This window comes from Mobula birostris, chromosome 4 (genome assembly GCF_030028105.1).
Source record: "Mobula birostris isolate sMobBir1 chromosome 4, sMobBir1.hap1, whole genome shotgun sequence".
In the NCBI taxonomy this organism is placed as follows: Eukaryota; Metazoa; Chordata; class Chondrichthyes; order Myliobatiformes; family Myliobatidae; genus Mobula; species Mobula birostris.
Genome location: NC_092373.1, coordinates 207,785,860 through 207,810,913, shown reverse-complemented (window position 1 = coordinate 207,810,913; position 25,054 = coordinate 207,785,860). Strand labels below are relative to the sequence as shown.

At 51.3% G+C, this 25,054-nt stretch overlaps 1 protein-coding gene across 3 annotated transcripts in view; it reads right to left on the bottom strand.

Moving 5' to 3' along the window:
* The window catches only part of LOC140196914 (dynactin subunit 1-like), a 379,455-nt gene that overhangs the window by 75,428 nt on the left and 278,973 nt on the right, over nt 1-25,054 (bottom strand). For all 3 annotated transcript variants that reach the window (XM_072256848.1, XM_072256849.1, XM_072256847.1), the window contains 9 exons: nt 23,713-23,791; nt 23,362-23,521; nt 23,090-23,194; nt 22,124-22,315; nt 17,292-17,408; nt 14,767-14,919; nt 14,277-14,437; nt 10,302-10,470; nt 8,929-8,997 (listed from right to left, as the gene is read on the bottom strand). In XM_072256848.1, the coding sequence (XP_072112949.1) occupies nt 8,929-8,997; nt 10,302-10,470; nt 14,277-14,437; nt 14,767-14,919; nt 17,292-17,408; nt 22,124-22,315; nt 23,090-23,194; nt 23,362-23,521; nt 23,713-23,791 (1,205 nt within the window). The remainder of the gene's footprint in view (nt 1-8,928; nt 8,998-10,301; nt 10,471-14,276; nt 14,438-14,766; nt 14,920-17,291; nt 17,409-22,123; nt 22,316-23,089; nt 23,195-23,361; nt 23,522-23,712; nt 23,792-25,054) is intronic.

Here is a 25,054-nt window from a genome sequence, read left to right as displayed (position 1 = left end):
ACACAAACCATTCAGCTTTACGTTCCCGATGTATAAACACCAGTCAACACAAACCGTTCAGCTTCCCGTTTCCTATGTATAAACACCACGGACAACACAAACCGTTTAGCTTCACGTTTCCTGTGCATAAACACCACAGTCAACACAAACTGTTCAGCTTCCCGTTCCCTGTGTATAAACACCAGTCAACACAAACTGTTAAACTTCCCATTCCCTGTATATAAACACCACAGTCAACACAAACCGTTCAACTTCCCGTTCCCTGTGTATAAACACCAGACAACACAAACCGTTCAGCTTCACGTTCCCTGTGTATAAAACGCAAACTGTTCAGCTTTCCTGTGTATGAACACCAGTCAACACAAACTGCTCAGCTTCCCGTTTCCTGTGTATAAACACCAGTCAACACAAACGTTCAGCTTCACTTTTCCTGTGTATAAACAACAGTGAACACAAACCCTTCAGCTTCACGTTCCCTGTGTATAAAACACAAACCATTCAGCTTCCCGTTCCCTGTGTATAAAACACAAACCATTCAGCTTCACGTTCCCTGTGTATAAACACCAGTCAACACAAACCGTTCAGCTTCCTGTTCCCCGTGTATAAACACCACAGTCAACACAAACCGTTCAGCTTCACGTTTCCTGTATATACACACCACAGTCAACACAAACCGTTCAGCTTCCCGTTTCTTGTGTATAAACACCAGTCAACACAAACTGTTCAGCTGCACGTTCCCTGTGTATAAACACCAGTCAACACAAACCATTCAGCTTCATGTTCACTGTGTATAAACACCAGTCAACACAAACCGTTCAGCTTTACGTTCCCTGTGTATAAACACCACAGTCAACACAAACCGTTTAGCTTCACGTTCCCTGTGTATAAACACCAATCAACACAAACTGTACAACTTCCCGTTTCCTGTGCATAAACACCACGGTCAACACAAACCGTTCAGCTTCACATTCCGTGTATAAACACCAGTCAACACAAACCATTCAGCTTCATGTTCACTCTGTATAAACACCAAAGTCAACACAAACCATTCAGCTTTACGTTCCCGATGTATAAACACCAGTCAACATAAACCGTTCAGCTTCCTGTTTCCTGTGTATAAACACCAGTCAACACAAACCGTTCAGCTTCCTGTTCCCTGTGTTTAAACACCAGAGTCAACACAAACCGCTCAGCTTCACGTTTCCTGTGTATAAACACCAGTCAACACAAATCGCTCAGCTTCCCGTTCCCTGTGTAGAAACACCACAGTCAACACAAACCGCTCAGCTTCCCGTTCCCTGTGTATAAACACCACAGTCAACAAACCGTAGAGCTTCACGGTCCCTGTGTATAAACACCAGTCAACACAAACCGTTCAGCTTCCCGTTCCCTGTATATACACACCACAGTCAACACAAACCGTTCAGCTTCCCGTTTCTTGTGTATAAACACCATTCAACACAAACTGTTCAGCTGCACGTTCCCTGTGTATAAACACCAGTCAACACAAACCATTCAGCTTCATGTTCACTGTGTATAAACACCAGTCAACACAAACCGTTCAGCTTTACGTTCCCTGTGTATAAACACCACAGTCAACACAAACCGTTTAGCTTCACGTTCCCTGTGTATAAACACCAGTCAACACAAACTGTACAACTTCCCGTTTCCTGTGCATAAACACCACGGTCAACACAAACTGTTCAACTTCCCGTTTCCTGTGTGTAAACACCAGTCAACACAAACCGCTCAGCATCCCGTTCACTGTGTATAAACACCAGTCAACACAAACCGTTCAGCTTCACGTTCACTGTGTATAAACACCAGTCAACACAAACCGCTCAGTTTCCCATTCCCTGTGTATAAACACCACAGTCAACACAAACCATTCAGCTTCACGTTCCGTGTATAAACACCAGTCAACACAAACCATTCAGCTTCATGTTCACTCTGTATAAACACCAGTCAACACAAACGGCTCAGCTTCACATTCCCTGTGTATAAACACCACAGTCAACACAAACCATTCAGCTTTACGTTCCCGATGTATAAACACCAGTCAACACAAACCGTTCAGCTTCCTGTTTGCTGTGTATAAACACCAGTCAACACAAACCGTTCAGCTTCACGTTCCCGATGTATAAACACCAGTCAACACAAACCGTTCAGCTTCACGTTCCCTGTGTATAAAACACAAAACATTCAGCTTCAGGTGTCCTGTGTATAATGCCAGTCAAAACAAACCACAGAGCTTCACGTTCCCTGTGTATGAACACCAGTTAACACAAAACGTTCATCCTCCCGTTTCCTGTGTATAAAGACCAGTCAACACAAACCGTTCAGCTTCACGTTCCCTGTGTATAAACACCACAGTCAACAAACCGTAGAGCTTCACGGTCCCTGTGTATAAACACCAGTCAACACAAACCGTTCAGCTTCCCGTTCCCTGTATATACACACCACAATCAACACAAACTGTTCAGCTTCCCGTTTCTTGTGTATAAACACCAGTCAACACAAACTGTTCAGCTGCACGTTCCCTGTGTATCAACACCAGTCAACACAAACCATTCAGCTTCCTGTTTCCTGTGTATAAACACCAGTCAACACAAACCGTTCAGCTTCCTGTTCCCTGTGTATAAACACCACAGTCAACACAAACCGCTCAGCTTCCCGTTCCCTGTGTATAAACACCAGTCAACACAAACCGCTCAGCTTCCTGTTCCCTGTGTATAAACACCACAGTCAACAAACCGTAGAGCTTCACGGTCCCTGTGTATAAACACCAGTCAACACAAACCGTTCAGCTTCCCGTTCCCTGTATATATACACCACAGTCAACACAAACCGTTCAGCTTCCCGTTTCTTGTGTATAAACACCAGTCAACACAAACTGTTCAGCTGCACGTTCCCTGTGTATAAACACCAGTCAACACAAACCATTCAGCTTCATGTTCACTGTGTATAAACACCAGTCAACACAAACCGTTCAGCTTTACGTTCCCTGTGTATAAACACCACAGTCAACACAAACCGTTTAGCTTCACGTTCCCTGTGTATAAACACCAGTCAACACAAACTGTACAACTTCCCGTTTCCTGTGCATAAACACCACGGTCAACACAAACCGTTCAGCTTCCCATTCCCTGTGTATAAACACCAGTCAACACAAACCGTTCAGCTTCCCGTACCCTGTGTATAAACACCAGTCAACACAAACTGTTCAACTTCCCGTTTCCTGTGTGTAAACACCAGTCAACACAAACCGCTCAGCTTCCCGTTCACTGTGTATAAACACCAGTCAACACAAACCGCTCAGTTTCCCATTCCCTGTGTATAAACACCACAGTCAACACAAACCATTCAGCTTCACGTTCCGTGTATAAACACCAGTCAACACAAACCATTCAGCTTCATGTTCACTCTGTATAAACACCAGTCAACACAAACGGCTCAGCTTCACATTCCCTGTGTACAAACACCACAGTCAACACAAACCATTCAGCTTTACGTTCCCGATGTATAAACACCAGTCAACACAAACCGTTCAGCTTCCTGTTTCCTGTGTATAAACACCAGTCAACACAAACCGTTCAGCTTCACGTTCCCGATGTATAAACACCAGTCAACACAAACCGTTCAGCTTCACGTTCCCTGTGTATAAAACACAAAACATTCAGCTTCAGGTTTCCTGTGTATAATGCCAGTAAAAAAAAAACCATAGAGCTTCACGTTCCCTGTGTATGAACACCAGTTAACACAAAACGTTCATCCTCCCGTTTCCTGTGTATAAAGACCAGTCAACACAAACCGTTCAGCTTCCCGTTTCCTGTGTATAAACACCACAGTCAACAAACCGTAGAGCTTCACGGTCCCTGTGTATAAACACCAGTCAACACAAACCGTTCAGCTTCACGTTCCCTGTGTATAAACACCACAGTCAACACAAACCATTCAGCTTCACGTTCCCTGTGTATAAACACCAGTCAACACAAACCGTTCAGCTTCACATTCCCTGTGTATAAACACCACAGTCAACACAAACCGTTCAGCTTCCCGTTCCCTGTGTATAAACACCACAGTCAACACAAACCATTCAGCTTCACGTTCCGTGTATAAACACCAGTCAACACAAACCATTCAGCTTCATGTTCACTCTGTATAAACACCAGTCAACACAAACGGCTCAGCTTCACATTCCCTGTGTATAAACACCACAGTCAACACAAACCATTCAGCTTTACGTTCCCGATGTATAAACACCAGTCAACACAAACCGTTCAGCTTCCTGTTTCCTGTGTATAAACACCAGTCAACACAAACCGTTCAGCTTCACCTTCCCTGTGTATAAACACCACAGTCAACACAAACCGTTCAGCTTCACGTTCCCGATGTATAAACACCAGTCAACACAAACCGTTCAGCTTCACGTTCCCTGTGTATAAAACACAAACCATTCAGCTTCAGGTTTCCTGTGTATAATGCCAGTCAAAACAAACCATAGAGCTTCACGTTCCCTGTGTATGAACACCAGTTAACACAAAACGTTCATCCTCCCGTTTCCTGTGTATAAACACCAGTCAACACAAACCGTTCATCTTCCTGTTTCCTGTGTATAAAGACCAGTCAACACAAACCGTTCAGCTTCACGTTCCCTGCGTATAAAACACAAACCATTCAGCTTCCCGTTTCCTATGTATAAACACCACAGACAACACAAACCGTTCAGCTTCCCGTTTCCTCTGTATAAACACCAGTCAACACAAACCGTAGAGATTCACGTTCCCTGTGTATAAACACCAGTCAACACAAACCGTTCAGCTTCACGTTCCCTGTGTATAAACACCACAGTCAACACAAACCATTCAGCTTCACGTTCCCTGTGTATAAACACCAGTCAACACAAACCGTTCAGCTTCACGTTCCCTGTGTATAAAACACAAACCATTCAGCTTCAGGTTTCCTGTGTATAATGCCAGTCAAAACAAACCATAGAGCTTCACGTTCCCTGTGTATAAACACCAGTTAACACAAACCGTTCAGCTTCACGTTCCCTGTGTATAAACACCAGTCAACACAAAACGTTCATCCTCCCGTTTCCTGTGTATAAACACCAGTCAAAACAAACCGTTCATCTTCCCGTTTCCTGTGTATAAACACCAGTCAACACAAACTGTTCAGCTTCCCGTTTCCTGTGTATAAACACCAGTCAACACAAACCGTTCAGCTTCCCGTTTCCTGTGTATAAACACCAGTCAACACAAACCGTTCAGCTTCACCTTCCCTGTGTATAAACAACACAGTCAACACAAACCGTTCAGCTTCACGTTCCCTGCGTATAAAACACAAACCATTCAGCTTCACGTTCCCTGTGTATAAACACCAGTCAACACAAAACGTTCAGCCTCCCGTTTCCTGTGTGGAAACACCAGTCAACACAAACCGTTCAGCTTCACATTTCCTGTCTATAAACACCAGTCAACACAAACCATTCAGCTTCACATTTCCTGTCTATAAACACCACAGTCAACACAAACGGTTCAGCTTCACGTTCCCTATCTATAAACACCAGTCAACACAAACTGTTAAACTTCCCATTCCCTGTATATAAACACCACAGTCAACACAAACCGTTCAGCTTAAAGTTCCCTGTGTATAAACACCTGTCAACGCAAACCGTTCAGCTTTACGTTCCCTGTGTATAAACACCAGTCAACACAAACTGTTCAACTTCCCATTCCCTGTATATAAACACCACAGTCAACACAAACCGTTCAGCTTCCCGTTTCCTGTGTATAAACACCAGTCAACACAAACCGTTCAGCTTCACGTTCCCTGTGTATAAAACACAAACCATTCAGCTTCAGGTTTCCTGTGTATAATGCCAGTCAAAACAAACCATAGAGCTTCACGTTCCCTGTGTATGAACACCAGTTAACACAAAACGTTCATCCTCCCGTTTCCTGTGTATAAACACCAGTCAACACAAACCGTTCATCTTCCTGTTTCCTGTGTATAAAGACCAGTCAACACAAACCGTTCAGCTTCACGTTCCCTGCGTATAAAACACAAACCATTCAGCTTCCCGTTTCCTATGTATAAACACCACAGACAACACAAACCGTTCAGCTTCCCGTTTCCTCTGTATAAACACCAGTCAACACAAACCGTAGAGATTCACGTTCCCTGTGTATAAACACCAGTCAACACAAACCGTTCAGCTTCACGTTCCCTGTGTATAAACACCACAGTCAACACAAACCATTCAGCTTCACGTTCCCTGTGTATAAACACCAGTCAACACAAACCGTTCAGCTTCACGTTCCCTGTGTATAAAACACAAACCATTCAGCTTCAGGTTTCCTGTGTATAATGCCAGTCAAAACAAACCATAGAGCTTCACGTTCCCTGTGTATAAACACCAGTTAACACAAACCGTTCAGCTTCACGTTCCCTGTGTATAAACACCAGTCAACACAAAACGTTCATCCTCCCGTTTCCTGTGTATAAACACCAGTCAAAACAAACCGTTCATCTTCCCGTTTCCTGTGTATAAACACCAGTCAACACAAACTGTTCAGCTTCCCGTTTCCTGTGTATAAACACCAGTCAACACAAACCGTTCAGCTTCCCGTTTCCTGTGTATAAACACCAGTCAACACAAACCGTTCAGCTTCACCTTCCCTGTGTATAAACAACACAGTCAACACAAACCGTTCAGCTTCACGTTCCCTGCGTATAAAACACAAACCATTCAGCTTCACGTTCCCTGTGTATAAACACCAGTCAACACAAAACGTTCAGCCTCCCGTTTCCTGTGTGGAAACACCAGTCAACACAAACCGTTCAGCTTCACATTTCCTGTCTATAAACACCAGTCAACACAAACCATTCAGCTTCACATTTCCTGTCTATAAACACCACAGTCAACACAAACGGTTCAGCTTCACGTTCCCTATCTATAAACACCAGTCAACACAAACTGTTAAACTTCCCATTCCCTGTATATAAACACCACAGTCAACACAAACCGTTCAGCTTAAAGTTCCCTGTGTATAAACACCTGTCAACGCAAACCGTTCAGCTTTACGTTCCCTGTGTATAAACACCAGTCAACACAAAACGTTCAGCCTCCCGTTTCCTGTGTGGAAACACCAGTCAACACAAACCGTTCAGCTTCACATTTCCTGTCTATAAACACCAGTCAACACAAACCATTCAGCTTCACATTTCCTGTCTATAAACACCACAGTCAACACAAACGGTTCAGCTTCACGTTCCCTATCTATAAACACCAGTCAACACAAACTGTTCAACTTCCCATTCCCTGTATATAAACACCACAGTCAACACAAACCGTTCAGCTTCCCGTTTCCTGTGTATAAACACCAGTCAACACAAACCGTTCAGCTTCACGTTCCCTGTGTATAAAACGCAAACCGTTCAGCTTTCTTGTGTATAAACACCAGTCAACACAAACCGTAGAGATTCACGTTCCCTGTGTATAAACACAAGTTAACACAAACCGTTCAGCTTCACGTTCCCTGTGTATAAACACCAGTCAACACAAACTGCTCAGCTTCCCGTTTCCTGTGTATAAACACCAGTCAACACAAATGTTCAGCTTCACTTTTCCTGTGTATAAACACCAGTGAACACAAACCCTTCAGCTTCACGTTCCGTGTATAAAACACAAACCATTCAGCTTCATTTTTCCTGTGTATAAACACCAGACAACACAAACCGTTCAGCTTCACGTTCCCTGTGTATAAACACCAGTCAACACAAACCGTTCAGCTTCCCGTTTCCTGTGTATCAACACCACAGTCAACACAAACCGCTCAGCTTCCCGTTCCCTGTGTATAAACACCACAGTCAACACAAACCGTTCAGCTTCACATTTCCTGTGTATAAACACCAGTCAACACAAACCGTTCAGGTTCCCGTTCCCTGTGTATAAACACCAGTCAACACAAATCGTTCAGGTTCCCGTTCCCTGTGTATAAACACCAGTCAACACAAACCGTTCTGCTTCCCATTCCCTGTGTATAAACACCACAGTCAACACAAACCGTTCAGCTTCCCGTTCCCTGTGTATAAACACCACAGTCATCACAAACCGTTCAGTTTCCCGTTCACCGTGTATAAACACCACAGTCAACACAAACCGTTCAGCTTCACGTTCCCTGTGTATAAAACACCAGTCAACACAAACCGTTTAGCTTCACGTTTCCTGTGCATAAACACCACAGTCAACACAAAGTGTTCAGCTTCCCGTTCCGTGTATAAACACCAGTCAACACAAACCGTTCAGCTTCACGTTCCCTGTGTATAAAACACAAACCATTCAGCTTCCCGTTTCCTGTGTATAAACACCAGACAACACAAATCGTTCAGCTTCCCGTTTCCTGTGTATAAACACCACAGTCAACACAAACCGTTCAGCTTCCCGTTCCCTGTGTATAAACACCACAGTCAACACAAACCGTTCAGCTTCCCGTTCCCTGTGTATAAACACCACAGTCATCACAAACCATTCAGTTTCCCGTTCACCGTGTATAAACACCACAGTCAACACAAACCGTTCAGCTTCACGTTCCCTGTGTATAAACACCAGACAACACAAACCGTTCAGCTTCACTTTCCCTGTGTATAAACACCAGTCAACACAAACCATTCAGCTTCCCGTTTCCTGTGTATAAAGACCAGTCAAGACAGACCGTTCAGCTTCCCGTTCCCTGCTGTGGGTAACACAATGACCTGTGGAGCTACTGAAGCATGGTTGAAACGTTGATCACGCTCCTGCAACGTCTTGAGGGAGGGAGGGGCAGGAGAAGGGAGGGAGAGGCAGTGTGGAACGAGCTAGGGTCAACAGAGGGAAGGAGGGAGAATTTATGCATGGAGGAGCAGTGCCGAAGAGGCTCTCACCTTGATGTGGTCGGCCAGCTGCAGGGTGCAGTCCTCAGTCTGATCTGTCAGGTGGATGCTGTACAGGTGCTGTGAGAGGAGAGAGACCATCACTCACCCATCCCCTCCAGGCCCAGAGATGCTGAATGCAACATGTTTACCCTGGGGCAGGGCGACGCTGTGGGACACAGACTGACCCCCTCCTCAGCACCCGTCAGACATACTGTGACATTGGCATTTACCTGGGGGGTGTGGTGTGTGGACGTGTGGGTCGGTTTGTGTCCCACCGCCATGTCGGTCACACAACAATATGAGGGTTTATTGGGGGGGTGGGTAGTGGGACACTGTGGTACACAGACTGACCCCCCCCCCCCCCACCACCTCACCCAGTCACATTGTGACGTGGGCGTTTATGCGGTAGAGGGTAGGGGGACATTGTGGCACACAGTCTCCAGAGGGAGTCAGTGACTGAACTCACAGACGAGGGTAGGTGGTGAGGGTGGGGATCAGGGACTGTAGGTAAAAGGCAATGGGGCGTGCAGCAGTGAAAGGGGAGTATGATGCGAGCTGGGAGTGGGAGGTGAAGTCCCAGTGGGTTCAACGGGAGGGGCGAACAGGGCCCTGGTGGGTTCTACTGGGGGTGGCGGAGGGAGAGAGAAATGAGGTCCCCTGGATCCAATGGGAGGGGGGAATGGGGTCCCAGTATACTTAAATGAAGTGTGGAATGGGGTCCCGGTAGGTTTAAAGGGAGTGGCAAATGTGGTCCCGGTATGTTTAGATGGGACTGGGAAATGGGGTCCCGGTAGGTTTAAAGGGAGTGGCAAATGGGGTCCTGGTAGCTTTAAACAGAGTGGGAAATGGGGTCCCAGTATGTTTAAAGGGAGTGGGAAATGGGGTCCCGGAAGGTTTAAATGGAGTGGGAAATGGGGTCCCGGAAGGTTTAAATGGAGTGGGAAATGGGGTCCCGGTAGGTTTAAAGGGAGTGGCAAATGGGGTCCCGGTATGTTTAGATGGGACTGGGAAATGGGGTCCCAGTATGTTTAAAGGGAGTGGGAAATGGGGTCCCAGAAGGTTTAAATGGAGTGGGAAATGGGGTCCCGGAAGGTTTAAAGGGACTGGGAAATGGGGTCCTGGTAGGTTTAAACAGAGTGGGAAATGGGGTCCCGGAAGGTTTAAATGGAGTGGGAAATGGGGTCCCGGAAGGTTTAAATGGAGTGGGAAATGGGGTCCCGGTAGGTTTAAAGGGACTGGGAAATGGGGTCCTGGTAGGCTTAAAAGGAGTGGAAGGCAGTGTTTCAGTCGGTTAAAAGGTAGATGGGGGGATGGCTGAAAGGGTATGCAGTGACATGGAAGTGGGTGACAGGGAAGGGGCTGACAGTGATTGCTGGCAGTACCTGGTAGTATTTGATGGCCTTGGTCAGAGGCTCCACGTTGACTGTCTCGTCGAGCTGGTCTCGGTGCAGCAGCTCGATCAGGGAATCGAGTGACCTCTCATGCACACTCATCTCTGCATAAAGGCCGCCAATCCGTTTATAAACATCCACACTGCACTGTTCCAGGGCCCTGGAAACAGCAAACAATCAGCAGACACAATCTTCGAGCCCTGACCCTGGGCACCTCTGATCCCCAACACCTATCCCTGTAAACTCCCGATCCTGGACCTCTGATCCTTGACCCATATTTGGAACATACATTCAGCCCTCCTTATCCGCGAGGGACTGGTTCCGGGATCCCTCACGGATACTAAAAAATGCAGATGCTTAAGTCACTTATTCAACCTGCCTAAATGCGGTGGACCTTAGGACCCAGCAGAACCCCGAACCTTATTTAACCTGTCACAGTGCAGTGGGCATTAGGACCCGGCGGCGGAGCTCTGAATCCGCAGTGTTTCTGTTCACAAAAATAATCACGATCGCGATTTTAAAAAAAGTGGAAATAATAAAGCGATTGGAAAGAGGTGAAACGCCATCGGTCGTTGGAAAAGCGTTAGGCTACAGTCAGTCAATGATCGGAACAATTTTAAAGGATAAAGTGAGAAAAGCCCTGCCCCATGAAAGCTACAATTATTACTAAGCAACGCAGGGGTTTAATTATTGGGTTTTGGGGTTTTGTTCCTCCACATCAACCTGGCACGGATGGAGAGTGCGCTTGGGAGCGATCTGTCACTGGATCGAACTCGGAAATTTCCGTTCCCGAGCCCAGCACTGAAACATACATTTCATAAGTGTTTTATATGCATAGAAAGGTAAAATATATGCTATATACTAAGACAAACGTTTGACTAACTGATGCTAAATAATACCGGATGTACCTGTTCCGACTTACTTACTAAGAGAACTTCCAGCTTTTTTTTCGATCCCAATCCACGATCACCTACGCACATCCTCCCGTATACTTTAAATCATCTCTAGATTACTTATAATACCTAATACAATGTAAATGCTATGTAAAGTAGCTGTTATACTGCATTGTTTAGGGAATAATGACAAGAAAAAAAAGTCTGTACATGTTTGAACAGCAAGTGCTGGAAGAGCACTTCCGGGTTTTCTCGACTCGCGGTTGGTTGAATTCGCGCATGCGGAACTTGTGGATAAGATGGGCCAACTGTACTGTGGAACAGTATAGCAGAGGAACAGCCCCTGACCCTTGACCCATAATGTTTTGCTGAACCAAATAAATTAGAGGCCAACTAAGCTAAACTAATCCCTTCTACTTACACAGTGTCCATATCCTTCCATTTTCCTCACATTCATGTGCCTATCTAAAGGTCCCTACAAAGTCCATAACCAATCTGTCTCTACCACCACCCAGCCGATGCATTCCAAACAGCCACCTTCCTCTGTGTAAAAAACTTGCCCTTTCACGTCTCCCTTGAAATTACCCCCCCTCACCTTAAATGCATGTCCTCATGTACTAGACATTTCAACCCTGGGAGAAAGATACGATCCGTCTACTCCAGCGGTCCCCAACCAGCGGGCCGCAATGCATGTGCTACCGGGCCGCGAGGAAACGATACGAGTCAGCTGCACCTTTCCTCATTCCCTGTCACGCCCTCTGTTGAACTTGAACATAGAGTTGCCAACTGTCCCGTATTTGCCAGGACATCCTGTATATTGGGCAAAATTGGTTTGTCCCGTATTTCCCCCGCAAAGGTAGAGCATTCCTATGAAACCTTACGTGCCGAAATGGCGTGAAGTGAAAAAACAATTACCATATGGGAAAAATTTTGAGCGTTCCCAGATCCAAAAAATAACCTAACAAATCATACCAAATAACACATAAAACTGAAAATAAATAACATTAACATATAGTAAAAGCAAGAATTATATGACAAATGCAGCCTATATAAAGTAGAAATAATGTATGTACAGTATAATCGGGAAGATGAAGGCAAAACCGATTTGTGGGGAAAAAAAATCGGCATGTAGGTGCACGCGCACGTCACGCATGCACACACAGGTGCCCGCGCAAGGCTTCATGGTCATGGTAGTCTTTCCTGGGGTAAAGTGTCCCGGGATTTGACTGCTACTTTTGTCCCTTATTTGGGAGTGAGAAAGTTGGCAACCCTAACTGTAAAAGACATGTTGAGCTGAGTTTAACCCTACTTGAACACCACCCCCAGCCCGTTGACCGGTCCGCAAGAATATTGTCAATATTAAACTGATCCACAGTGCAAAAAAGGTTGGGGACCCCTGGTCTATGCTATACGTGCCTTTCATAATCTTATCAACATTTATCAATATCTCAGCATCCACTGTTACTGAGAAAGCAACCCAAGTTTGTCCAAACCCATCATTATATCACCCGCCCTCTAATACAGGCAGCATTCTGCTAAATCTCTTCTGCACCCTCTCCAAAGCCTCAACATCCTTCATATAATGGGGGGAACCAAAATTGTATGCAATACTCTAGATGTAGCCTAACTAGAGCTTTATAAAGTTGCAACAAAACTTGTTGAGAAGATCCAGAAGAGGTTCACGTGAATAATAGGGTTAACATATGAGTAGTGCTTAATGGCTCTGGGCCTGTACTCGCTGGAGTTTAGAAGAATGAAGGAGGATCCCATTGAAAGGCCTGGATGGAGTGGATGTGGAGAGGATATTTCCAATGGTGGAGTGGATGTGGAGAGGATATTTCCAATGATGGAGTGGAAGTGGAGAGGACATTTCCAATGATGGAGTGGATGTGGAGAGGACATTTCCAATGATGGAGTGGATGTGGAGAGGACGTTTCCAATGGTGGAGTGGATGTGGAGAGGATGTTTCCAATGATGGAGTGGAAGTGGAGAGGACGTTTCCAATGATGGAGTGGATGTGGAGAGGACGTTTCCAATGGTGGAGTGGATGTGGAGAGGATATTTCCAATGATGGAGTGGATGTGGAGAGGATATTTCCAATGATGGAGTGGATGTGGAGAGGACATTTCCAATGGTGGAGTGGATGTGGAGAGGACGTTCCCAATGGTGGAGTGGATGTGGAGAGGATGTTCCCAACGGTGGAGTGGATGTGGAGAGGATGTTCCCAATGGTGGAGTGGATGTGGAGAGGATATTTCCAATGGTGGAGTTGGACGTTTCCAATGGTGGAGTGGATGTGGAGAGGATATTTCCAATGGTGGAGTGGATGTGGAGAGGATGTTTCCAATGGTGGAGTGGATGTGGAGAGGACGTTTCCAATGGTGGAGTGGATGTGGAGAGGACGTTTCCAATGGTGGACTGGATGTGGAGAGGATATTTCCAATGGTGGAGTGGATGTGGAGAGGACGTTTCCAATGGTGGAGTGGATGTGGAGAGGATGTTTCCAATGATGGAGTGGATGTGGAGAGGACATTTCCAATGGTGGGGGAGCACAGCCTCAGAATGGAGGGTCATTTATTTAGAACAGAGATGAGGAAGACTTAAGACAGCGGGTGCTGGATCTGTGTAATTCATCACCACTCTGGAGGTTTATTTAAAGCACATGTTGATAGGTTTTTGATTAGTCAGGGTGTCAAAGGTTTTGGGAAGAAGGGAGGACTTGAGAGGGATAATAAATCAGCCACGATGAAATGACGGAGCAGACTCGATGGGCCGAATGGCCTATTTCTGCTCCTATGTCTTATGGTCTCTTGAACTCAATTTCTTGGCGAATAAAGGCAAGTATGGCATATGCATTCCTAACCCCCTCAACCTGTGTAGCAACTTCCCACTGTTCATCACAGTGTACCGTCGCTTTACATTTCACCAACCAACGTACAACACCTCACATTTGGCCGGGTTGTGAGGGAAGGGCCAACAGGACCTTTAACCCGTCACCCTGGCCATGAACTCTGAACAACAGCCTGGACTGTGTTACGGGGCTAAGACTTGCGTACGAGGGGCGAGGTACTCACTGCTGGTATTTATGCAGCGTAGCCTGCAGCAGAGTGAGGGAATAGACGAGCCCGGCCCCAAAGCTCAGCTGTTCGCCCGTAGCCCCCCGCAGTCCGGGACGCTGGCTGTAATCTTCGTTCAGCTCGAAACGCTCCTGAGCCTGCCTGCTGATCAGCTCAGCCTTGAGACACACAAAGCAGTTAGCCCAGCTGCTCCCTGCCACCACAACCTCCCCCCATCTCCCTCCTCCCCACACCTCATACTTTCTCGTCCCATCCATACCATCATCATCACTCTGCCTCACATTCCTCCCTTCCCATCCCCACAGCCCACTCCTCCTCCTTTCCCCTCCCTTCCCCTCCCAACCACATCTCTCTCCGGCTCTACATCCATCCCCTCCCAATCACCTTCACCCCACATGCACAACTCATCCCACCTCACACTTCCCCTCCGTCCCACTGCCTCCCTGTCCCAGCCTCCACAGTCTACATCCCCATGAGCCTCACCCACCTTGCAGATGAGCCGTGGGATGAGCAGCAGGACGAGGATGGAGTCGTGGTCCCCACCGTGACGCAGGAAGAAATCGGGCATGAAGGAGGTTAGCAGTGAGACATGACGGTTCGCCTGCTGGACTTCCATCTGGCGCAGCTCCATTTCGATTGCCTGCCGAGAGACAGGGTTCAGATCCAGAATGTCACACACAGTGCGGGGGAGAGAGAGACACACACTGGGGTCAAGTTACACACAGTCCAGGGGAGAGGGAGACACACACTGGGGTCAAATTACACACACTCCAGGGGAGAGGGGGAGACACACTGGGGTCAAGTTACACACAGTCCAGGGGAGAGGGAGACACACATTGGGGTCAAGTTACACACAGTCCAGGCGAGAGGGAGACACACATTGGGGTCAAGTAACACACAGTCCAGGGGAGAGGGAGACACACACTGGGGTCAAGTTACACACAGTCCAGGGGAGAGGGAGACACACACTGGGGTCAAGTTACACATCGATCAGGAGAGAGGGAGACACACACTGGGGTCAAGTTACACATCGATCAGGGGAGAGGGAGACACACACTGGGGTCAATTTACACACACTCCAGGGGAGAGGGAGACACACACTGGGGTCAAGTTACACACAGTGCAGGGGAGAGGGAGACACACACTGGGGTCAAATTACACACAGTCCAGGGGAGAGGGAGACACACACTGGGGTCAAGTTACACACACTCCAGGGGAGTGGGAGACACACACTGGGGTCAAGTTACACACAGTGCAGGGGAGAGGGAGACACACACTGGGGTCAAATTACACACAGTCCAGGGGAGAGGGAGACACACACTGGGGTCAAGTTACACATCGATCAGGGGAGAGGGAGACACACACTGGGGTCAAGTTACACACACTCCAGGGGAGAGGGAGACACACACTGGGGTCAAGTTACACACAGTCCAGGGGAGAGGGAGACACACACTGGGGTCAAGTTACACACAGTCCAGGGGAGAGGGAGACACACACTGGGGTCAAGTTACACACAGTCCAGGGAAGAGGGAGACACACACTGGGGTCAAGTTACACACAGTCCAGGGGAGAGGGAGACACACACTGGGGTCAAGTTACACACAGTCCAGGGGGAAAGGGAGTCTCTCCACATCCACCCTATCTAGTCTTTTCAACATTCTGTAGATTTCAATGAGATCCCACACATTCTTCTAAATTCCAGTGAGTACAGACCCAAAACTTCCAAATGCTCCTCACAGGTTAACCCCTTCATTCCCAGAATCAGCCTTGTGAACTTCCTCTGGAGTCTCTCCAACGACAACACATCCTTTCTCAGATAGGACCCAAAACTGTTCACAATACTCTGTGCAGCCTGACTAGCATCTTATAAAAGCTGAACATTATTTCCTTGCTTTTAAATAAATGCCAACATTGCATTTGCCTTCTTTACCACAGACTCAACCAGCAAATTAACCTTCTGGGAGTCTTGCACGAGGACTCCCCAGTCCCTCTGCACGTCTGATGTTTGAACCTTCTCCCCATTTAGATAACAGTCTGCACTATTGTTCCTTTTACCAAAATGCATCATCATACATTTCCCAACACTGCATTCCATCTGCCACTTTTTGCCCATTCTTCCAATTTGTCTAAGTCCTGCTGCAATCACATTGCTTCCTCAGCACTACCTACCCCTCCACCTATCTTCGTATCATCCACAAACTTTGCCAAAAAGCCATCGATTTCATTATCTAAATCACTGACAAACAATGTGAAAAGTAGCGGTCCCAACCCCCAAGGAACACAACTGGTCACCGGCAAGCCACCAGAAAAGGCCCCTTTTATTCGTACTCGCTGCCTCGCCTGTCAGCCATTGCTCCATCCATGCCAGTATCTTTCCTGTAATGTCATGGGATTTTATTTTGTTAAGCAGCCTCGTGTGAGGCACCTTATTGCATGGAGCCACGTTACACACAGACCAGGGAGAGAGGGAGCTCCACACAGGGACCACATCACACACAGAGCCGGGAGTGAGGGAGCTCCACACAGGGACCACATCACACACAGAGCCGGGAGTGAGGGAGCTCCACACAGGGACCACATCACACACAGAGCCGGGAGTGAGGGAGCTCAACACCGGAGAGGGGGTTGCTTGACGAGGGGAGGGCCCTTGGTTTGCAAATCTAAAGGTCGTTGAAAGTGGCAGTTCAGGCAGATAACCTGGTTAAAAGGCAAATGGGATACTAATCTGCATTGGTGTGGTACTGAGTACAGGAGCAGGGAGGTTACAAAATCCTGGTCAGACCTCAGCTGGCAAACTGTGTACAGTTTTGGTCACCAAGTATCTGAGAGCCCTGGAGAGGGTGTAGAGTGGATTCACCAGGACACTGCCTGGGATGGAATATTTCAGCTCAAGGAGGGATTGGTGGGCTGGTTCCAATCTCATACACAGGGCGATGAGATGTGTAGGAGGGGTGGGGATATGGCGAGTGCTAGAAGTAGAGTCGACTGGCGGGAGAGCAGACGTCACCTTACCTTGGCATGAGCCTTGGTCTCAGCAAACTTGATCTTGAAGTCGATGATGTCGGGGGCAGGCTGCTGTTCCCGCTCAGCCGAGGCTTCCTGCTGGCTCATCAGCTCACGGTTCACCTCCTGGGACAGGGGCAAGGTGCAGCAGGTCAACAAATGGCACTCTGCACAGTGGGACAGGGGCAGGGCGTCTGGTCAACACACGACACACAGCACAGTGGGAGGGGAGGGGGGAACGTGCCGGGTACCAGAGGGGAGGAGAGAGGGGAACGTGCCGGGTACCGGAGGGGAGGAGAGAGGGGAACGTGCCGGGTACCGGAGGGGAGGAGAGAGGGGAACGTGCCGGGTACCGGAGGGGAGGCGAGAGGGGAACATGCCGGGTACCGGAGGGGAGGAAAGAGGGGAACGTGCTGGGTACTGGAGGGGGGAGGGGAACGTGCCGGGTACCGGAGGGGAGGAGGGAGGGGGACGTGCCGGGTACCAGAGGGGAGGAAAGAGGGGAACTTGCCGGGTACCGGAGGGGGGAGGGGAACGTGCTGGGTATCGCGGGGTAGAGAGGGAAACGTGCCGGGTACCGGAGGGGGGAGGGGAACGTGCCGGGTACCGGAGGGGAGGAGAGAGGGGAACGTGCTGGGTACCGGAGGGGAGGAGAGAGGGGAACGTGTCGGGTCCCGGAGGGGAGAGAGGGGAACGTGCTGGGTACCGGAGGGGAGGAGAGAGGGGAACATGCCAGGTACCAGAGGGGAGGAGAGAGATGAACGTGCCGGGTACCAGAGGGGAGGAAAGAGGGGAACGTGTCGGGTACTGGAGGGGGGAGGGAAACGTACCGGGAACCGGAGGGGGGAGGGGAACTTGCCGGGTACCGGAGGGGAGGAGAGAGGGGAACGTGCTGGGGTGTAGAGTGTGTGGGGAGAGGGGAACGTGCCGGGGCGTAGAGTGTGTGGGGAGAGGGGAACGTGCCGGGGCGTAGAGTGTGTGGGGAGAGGGGAACGTGCCGGGGCGTAGAGTGTGTGGGGAGAGGGGAACGTGCCGGGGCGTAGAGTGTGTGGGGAGAGGGCAACGTGCCGGGGCGTAGAGTGTGTGGGGAGAGGGCAACGTGCCGGGGCGTAGAGTGTGTGGGGAGAGGGCAACGTGCCGGGGCGTAGAGTGTGTGGGGAGAGGGCAACGTGCCGGGGCGTAGAGTGTGTGGGGAGAGGGGAACGTGCCGGGGCGTAGAGTGTGTGGGGAGAGGGGAACGTGCCGGGGTGTGGAGTGTGGGGAGAGGGGAACGTGCCGGGGTGTAGAGTGTGGGGAGAGGGGAACGTGCCGGGGTGTAGAGTGTGGGGAGAGGGGAACGTGCCGTGGTGTAGAGTGTGGGGAGAGGGGAACGTGCCAGGGTGTAGAGTGTGGGGAGAGGGGAACGTGCCGGGGTGTAGAGAGTGTGGGGAGAAGGGAACGTGCCGGGGTGTAGAGAGTGTGGGGAGAGGGGGACGTGCCGGGGTGTAGAGAGTGTGGGGAGAGGGGAACGTGCCGGGGTGTAGAGTGTGGAGAGAGGGGAACGTGCCGGGGTGTAGAGTGTGGGGAGAGGGGAACGTGCTGCGTGTAGAGTGTGGGGAGAGGGGAACGTGCCGGGGTGTAGAGTGTGGGGAGAGGGGAACGTGCCGGGGTGTAGAGTGTGGGGAGAGGGGAATGTGCCGGGGTGTAGAGTGTGGGGAGAGGGGAACGTGCTGGGGTGTAGAGAGTGTGGGGAGAAGGGAACGTGCCGGGGTGTAGTGTGTGGGGAGAGGGGAACGTGCTGGGGTGTAGAGTGTGTGGGGAGAAGGGAACGTGCCAGGGTGTAGAGTGTGGGGAGAGGAGAACATGCCGGGGTGTAGAGTGTGTGGGGAGAGGGAAACGTGCCGGGGTGTAGAGAGTGTGGGGAGAGGGGAACGTGCCGGGGTGTAGAGTGTGGGGAGAAGGGAACGTGCCGGGGTGTAGTGTGTGGGGAGAGGGGAACGTGCTGGGGTGTAGAGTGTGTGGGGAGAAGGGAACGTGCCAGGGTGTAGAGTGTGGGGAGAGGAGAACATGCCGGGGTGTAGAGTGTGTGGGGAGAGGGAAACGTGCCGGGGTGTAGAGAGTGTGGGGAGAGGGGAACGTGCCGGGGTGTAGAGTGTGGGGAGAAGGGAACGTGCCGGGGTGTAGAGAGTGTGGGGAGAGGGGAACGTGCTGCGTGTAGAGTGTGGGGAGAGGGGAACGTGCCGGGGTGTAGAGTGTGGGGAGAGGGGAACGTGCCGGGGTGTAGAGTGTGGGGAGAGGGGAATGTGCCGGGGTGTAGAGTGTGGGGAGAGGGGAACGTGCTGGGGTGTAGAGAGTGTGGGGAGAAGGGAACGTGCCGGGGTGTAGTGTGTGGGGAGAGGGGAACGTGCTGGGGTGTAGAGTGTGTGGGGAGAAGGGAACGTGCCAGGGTGTAGAGTGTGGGGAGAGGAGAACATGCCGGGGTGTAGAGTGTGTGGGGAGAGGGAAACGTGCCGGGGTGTAGAGAGTGTGGGGAGAGGGGAACGTGCCGGGGTGTAGAGTGTGGGGAGAAGGGAACGTGCCGGGGTGTAGAGAGTGTGGGGAGAGGGAAACGTGCCGGGGTGTAGAGAGTGTGGGGAGAGGGGAACGTGCCGGGGTGTAGAGAGTGTGGGGAGAGGGGAACGTGCTGCGTGTAGAGTGTGGGGAGAGGGGAACGTGCCGGGGTGTAGAGTGTGGGGAGAGGGGAACGTGCCGGGGTGTAGAGAGTGTGGGGAGAGGGGAATGTGCCGGGGCGTAGAGTGTGGGGAGAGGGGAACGTGCTGGGGTGTAGAGAGTGTGGGGAGAAGGGAACATGCCGGGGTGTAGTGTGTGGGGAGAGGGGAACGTGCTGGGGTGTAGAGTGTGTGGGGAGAAGGGAACGTGCCAGGGTGTAGAGTGTGGGGAGAGGAGAACATGCCGGGGTGTAGAGTGTGTGGGGAGAGGGAAACGTGCCGGGGTGTAGAGAGTGTGGGGAGAGGGGAACGTGCCGGGGTGTAGAGTGTGGGGAGAAGGGAACGTGCCGGGGTGTAGAGAGTGTGGGGAGAGGGAAACGTGCCGGGGTGTAGAGAGTGTGGGGAGAGGGGAACGTGCCGGGGTGTAGAGTGTGGGGAGAGGGGAACGTGCCGGGGTGTAGAGAGTGTGGGGAGAGGGAAACGTGCCGGGGTGTAGAGTGTGGGGAGAAGGGAACGTGCCGGGGTGTAGAGAGTGTGGGGAGAGGGAAACGTGCCGGGGTGTAGAGAGTGTGGGGAGAGGGAAACGTGCCGGGGTGTAGAGAGTGTGGGGAGAGGGGAACGTGCCGGGGTGTAGAGTGTGGGGAGAGGGGAACGTGCCGGGGTGTAGAGAGTGTGGGGAGAGGGGAACGTGCCGGGGTGTAGAGTGTGGGGAGAAGGGAACGTGCCGGGGTGTAGAGAGTGTGGGGAGAGGGGAACGTGCTGCGTGTAGAGTGTGGGGAGAGGGGAACGTGCCGGGGTGTAGAGTGTGGGGAGAGGGGAACGTGCCGGGGTGTAGAGTGTGGGGAGAGGGGAATGTGCCGGGGTGTAGAGTGTGGGGAGAGGGGAACGTGCTGGGGTGTAGAGAGTGTGGGGAGAAGGGAACGTGCCGGGGTGTAGTGTGTGGGGAGAGGGGAACGTGCTGGGGTGTAGAGTGTGTGGGGAGAAGGGAACGTGCCAGGGTGTAGAGTGTGGGGAGAGGAGAACATGCCGGGGTGTAGAGTGTGTGGGGAGAGGGAAACGTGCCGGGGTGTAGAGAGTGTGGGGAGAGGGGAACGTGCCGGGGTGTAGAGTGTGGGGAGAAGGGAACGTGCCGGGGTGTAGAGAGTGTGGGGAGAGGGAAACGTGCCGGGGTGTAGAGAGTGTGGGGAGAGGGGAACGTGCCGGGGTGTAGAGAGTGTGGGGAGAGGGGAACGTGCTGCGTGTAGAGTGTGGGGAGAGGGGAACGTGCCGGGGTGTAGAGTGTGGGGAGAGGGGAACGTGCCGGGGTGTAGAGAGTGTGGGGAGAGGGGAATGTGCCGGGGTGTAGAGTGTGGGGAGAGGGGAACGTGCTGGGGTGTAGAGAGTGTGGGGAGAAGGGAACATGCCGGGGTGTAGTGTGTGGGGAGAGGGGAACGTGCTGGGGTGTAGAGTGTGTGGGGAGAAGGGAACGTGCCAGGGTGTAGAGTGTGGGGAGAGGAGAACATGCCGGGGTGTAGAGTGTGTGGGGAGAGGGAAACGTGCCGGGGTGTAGAGAGTGTGGGGAGAGGGGAACGTGCCGGGGTGTAGAGTGTGGGGAGAAGGGAACGTGCCGGGGTGTAGAGAGTGTGGGGAGAGGGAAACGTGCCGGGGTGTAGAGAGTGTGGGGAGAGGGGAACGTGCCGGGGTGTAGAGTGTGGGGAGAGGGGAACGTGCCGGGGTGTAGAGAGTGTGGGGAGAGGGGAACGTGCCGGGGTGTAGAGTGTGGGGAGAAGGGAACGTGCCGGGGTGTAGAGAGTGTGGGGAGAGGGAAACGTGCCGGGGTGTAGAGAGTGTGGGGAGAGGGGAACGTGCCGGGGTGTAGAGTGTGGGGAGAGGGGAACGTGCCGGGGTGTAGAGAGTGTGGGGAGAGGGGAACGTGCCGGGGTGTAGAGTGTGGGGAGAAGGGAACGTGCCGGGGTGTAGAGAGTGTGGGGAGAAGGGAACGTGCCGGGGTGTAGAGAGTGTGGGGAGAGGGAAACGTGCCGGGGTGTAGAGAGTGTGGGGAGAGGGGAACGTGCCGGGGTGTAGAGTGTGGGGAGAGGGGAACGTGCCGGGGTGTAGAGAGTGTGGGGAGAAGGGAACGTGCCGGGGTGTAGAGAGTGTGTTTGAGGACTTTACCTGCAGGTGTGAGGTGAGCTGGCGGTACTTGTGGATGGTCTGTTGGTAGTCAGCCACTGTCTCCTGTGCAGCCTCTGCACGTCTCTGCGCCTCACGCACACGCGCAGCCCCCATGTCCAGCTGCTCACGCAGCTCCAGTTCCGTCTCACGCGCATTTTCTTGCAGCTCGTCATTCATTTCGTTAATGGCCTCCTACAAAGGGGAGGTGGAGTGGGTGGGATGGCAGCAACTGGGTCACAGCACTGGCACTTGACCGGCATTCCTAATAATCCCCAACCCCTATCCCTGTACCGTAACCACAGCCATGTCAGAATTCCTCCCCGGGCATGTAGGGGACGGCAGATTCATACTGGAGCACGGCCCGACCCCGATGTTGTTCCCGATTCAGCATCGACTATCCCGCGCCCCTCCTTCCACTGATGTCCTGACACAACCTCGAACCCTGTCCCACTGGGTCACAGCCCTGACCCCGACCACAACTCATTCAATACACTGACCCCGACCACTGGGTCACAGCCCTGACCCCGACCACAACTCATTCAATACACTGACCCCGACCCCTTCCTGGGTCACAGCCCTGACCCCGACCACAACTCATTCAATACACTGACCCCGACCCCTTCCTGGGTCACAGCCCTGACCCCAACCACAACTCATTCAATACACTGACCCCTCCCACTGGGTCACAGCCCTGACCCCGACCACAACTCATTCGATACACTGACCCCGACCCCTTCCTGGGTCACAGCCCTGACCCCGACCACAACTCATTCAATACACTGACCCCGACCACTGGGTCACAGCCCTGACCCCGACCACAACTCATTCAATACACTGACCCCGACCCCTTCCTGGGTGTAAAAGTTGTCCCTCAGGTTCAGATATCTCTGATTCTTGATGACTGCCTTCACTGTCAAACATGACCCCTGACCCTGTGGTGACCCGGGAACAGGCGTTTGAACTCACCAAGTCGCTGACTGTCTCTCTCAGTTCCCGCACTTTCTCCTCGAGGTCCAGGTTCCTGTCGGTCAGGGTCTCCACCATCTCCTCGGCCCCCAGCGCGGCATCCACCTGGCACAGAGTGTCAGGTCAGCACAGTACTCCTCACTCTCAGTCTCAATCCCACTCCCCCAGACACTCCACTCCACTGCAGTCCCTCAACCAATGCCCAGCCCCACACCGCCCTGTGAAAGGCTGTGCGGCACGTGGACAGCAGCCCCAGCCCAGCCCGGACACACCTGCTCCTTCAGCTCGTCGATGGTGCTCTCAGCCTGTCGCAGCTCCTCCTCCAGTCTGTCCCGCTGCACCCTCAGGCTCTCCAGCTCCGACGCTTTGCGCTCCATCGCCTTCTGCAGCTTGCTGTGTTCCTGCTTCTCCGAAGCTGACAGGTCCCGCATCCTACCCGGCACACAGAGTCAGAGTCAGAGGGTGAGAGGGCTGGGGTGGGGGGGGGGGGGGCAGAGGGGCAGAGAGAGTGGGGAAGAGTTTCAGGTGGGGAAAAGCCCAAGAAAGGGTGGTTGGGGGGTGGGGAGCCCAGGAAAGGGTGGAGGGAAGTGCGATTGTGAGTGTTTGCTTTTTGGGACACTGACCTGACCAGAGCTTCTTTCAGCCGACTGTTCTGCTCCTCCAGCTGTTTCAGTTGATAACTGGAGGCGGCTCCATCTGTACCTGTGGAACACTTTGTCAGTGTGGGTCATGGACCCCCGCCTGTATTCCCCACCCTCCCCTTCACCCCTCGTCTCTCCTTTTGCAGCAGATCCACTGTCCCTAACGACTACAACTGCAAGGAGTGCATCCAGCTGCAGCTTCCAACAATCCACGGTGAACTCTGGATCATTCGGGAGGCTGAAAGGATAGAAAGATAGAAAATCTGCAGCACAATACAGGCCCTTCGGTTCACAGCGCTGTGCTGAACATGTTCTTACTTTAGAACTTACCTTGGGTTCCCCATAGCCCACTATTTTTCTAAGCTCCATGTACCCATCCAGGAGTCTCTGAAAAGACCATATCATATTCGCCTCCACCACCGTCGTCGGCAGCCCATTCCACGCACTCACCACTCTCTGCGTAAAAAACTTACTCCTGACATCTCCTCTGTACCTACTTCCAAGCATCTTAAAACTATGCCCTCTCATGCTAGCCTTTTCAACCACGGGAAAAAGCCTGTGAATATCCACACGATCAATTCCTCTCATATCTTATACACCTCTATCAGGTCACCTCTCATCCTCCATCACTCCAAGGAGAAAAGGCCGAGTTCACTCAACCTATTCTCATAAGGCATGCTCCCCAATCCAGGCAACATCCTTGTAAATCTCCTCTGCACCCTCCCTATAGTTTCCACATCCTTCCTGTAGTGAGGTGGCCAGAACTGAGCACAGTACTCCAAGTGGGGTCTGACCAAGGTTCAATATAGCTGTAGCATTACCTCTTGGCTCTTAAACTCAGTCCCATGGTTGATCAAGGCCAATGCACCGTACACCTTCTCAACCACACAGTCAACCTGTGTAGCAGCTTTGAGTGTCCTATGGACTCAGACCCCAAGATACCTCTGATCCTCCACACTGCTAAGAGTCTTACCATTAATACTATATTCTGCCATCATATTTGACCTACCAAAATGAACCATATATGGGTTGAACTCCATCTGCCACTTCTCAGCCCAGTTTTGCATCCTATCAATGACCACTGTAACCTCCGACAGCCCTCCACACTATCCACAACACCTCCAACCTTTGTGTCATCAGCAAATGTACTAACCCATCCCTCCACTTCCTCATCCAGGCCATTTATAAAAATCACAAAGAGAAGGGGTTCCAGAACAGATCCCTGAGGCACACCACTGGTCACTGACCTCCATGCATGGATGATAGATAGGACATATAGAGAGGTGGTTCTACCCAAGGTACAGGACACAGGAAACTGGGTGAC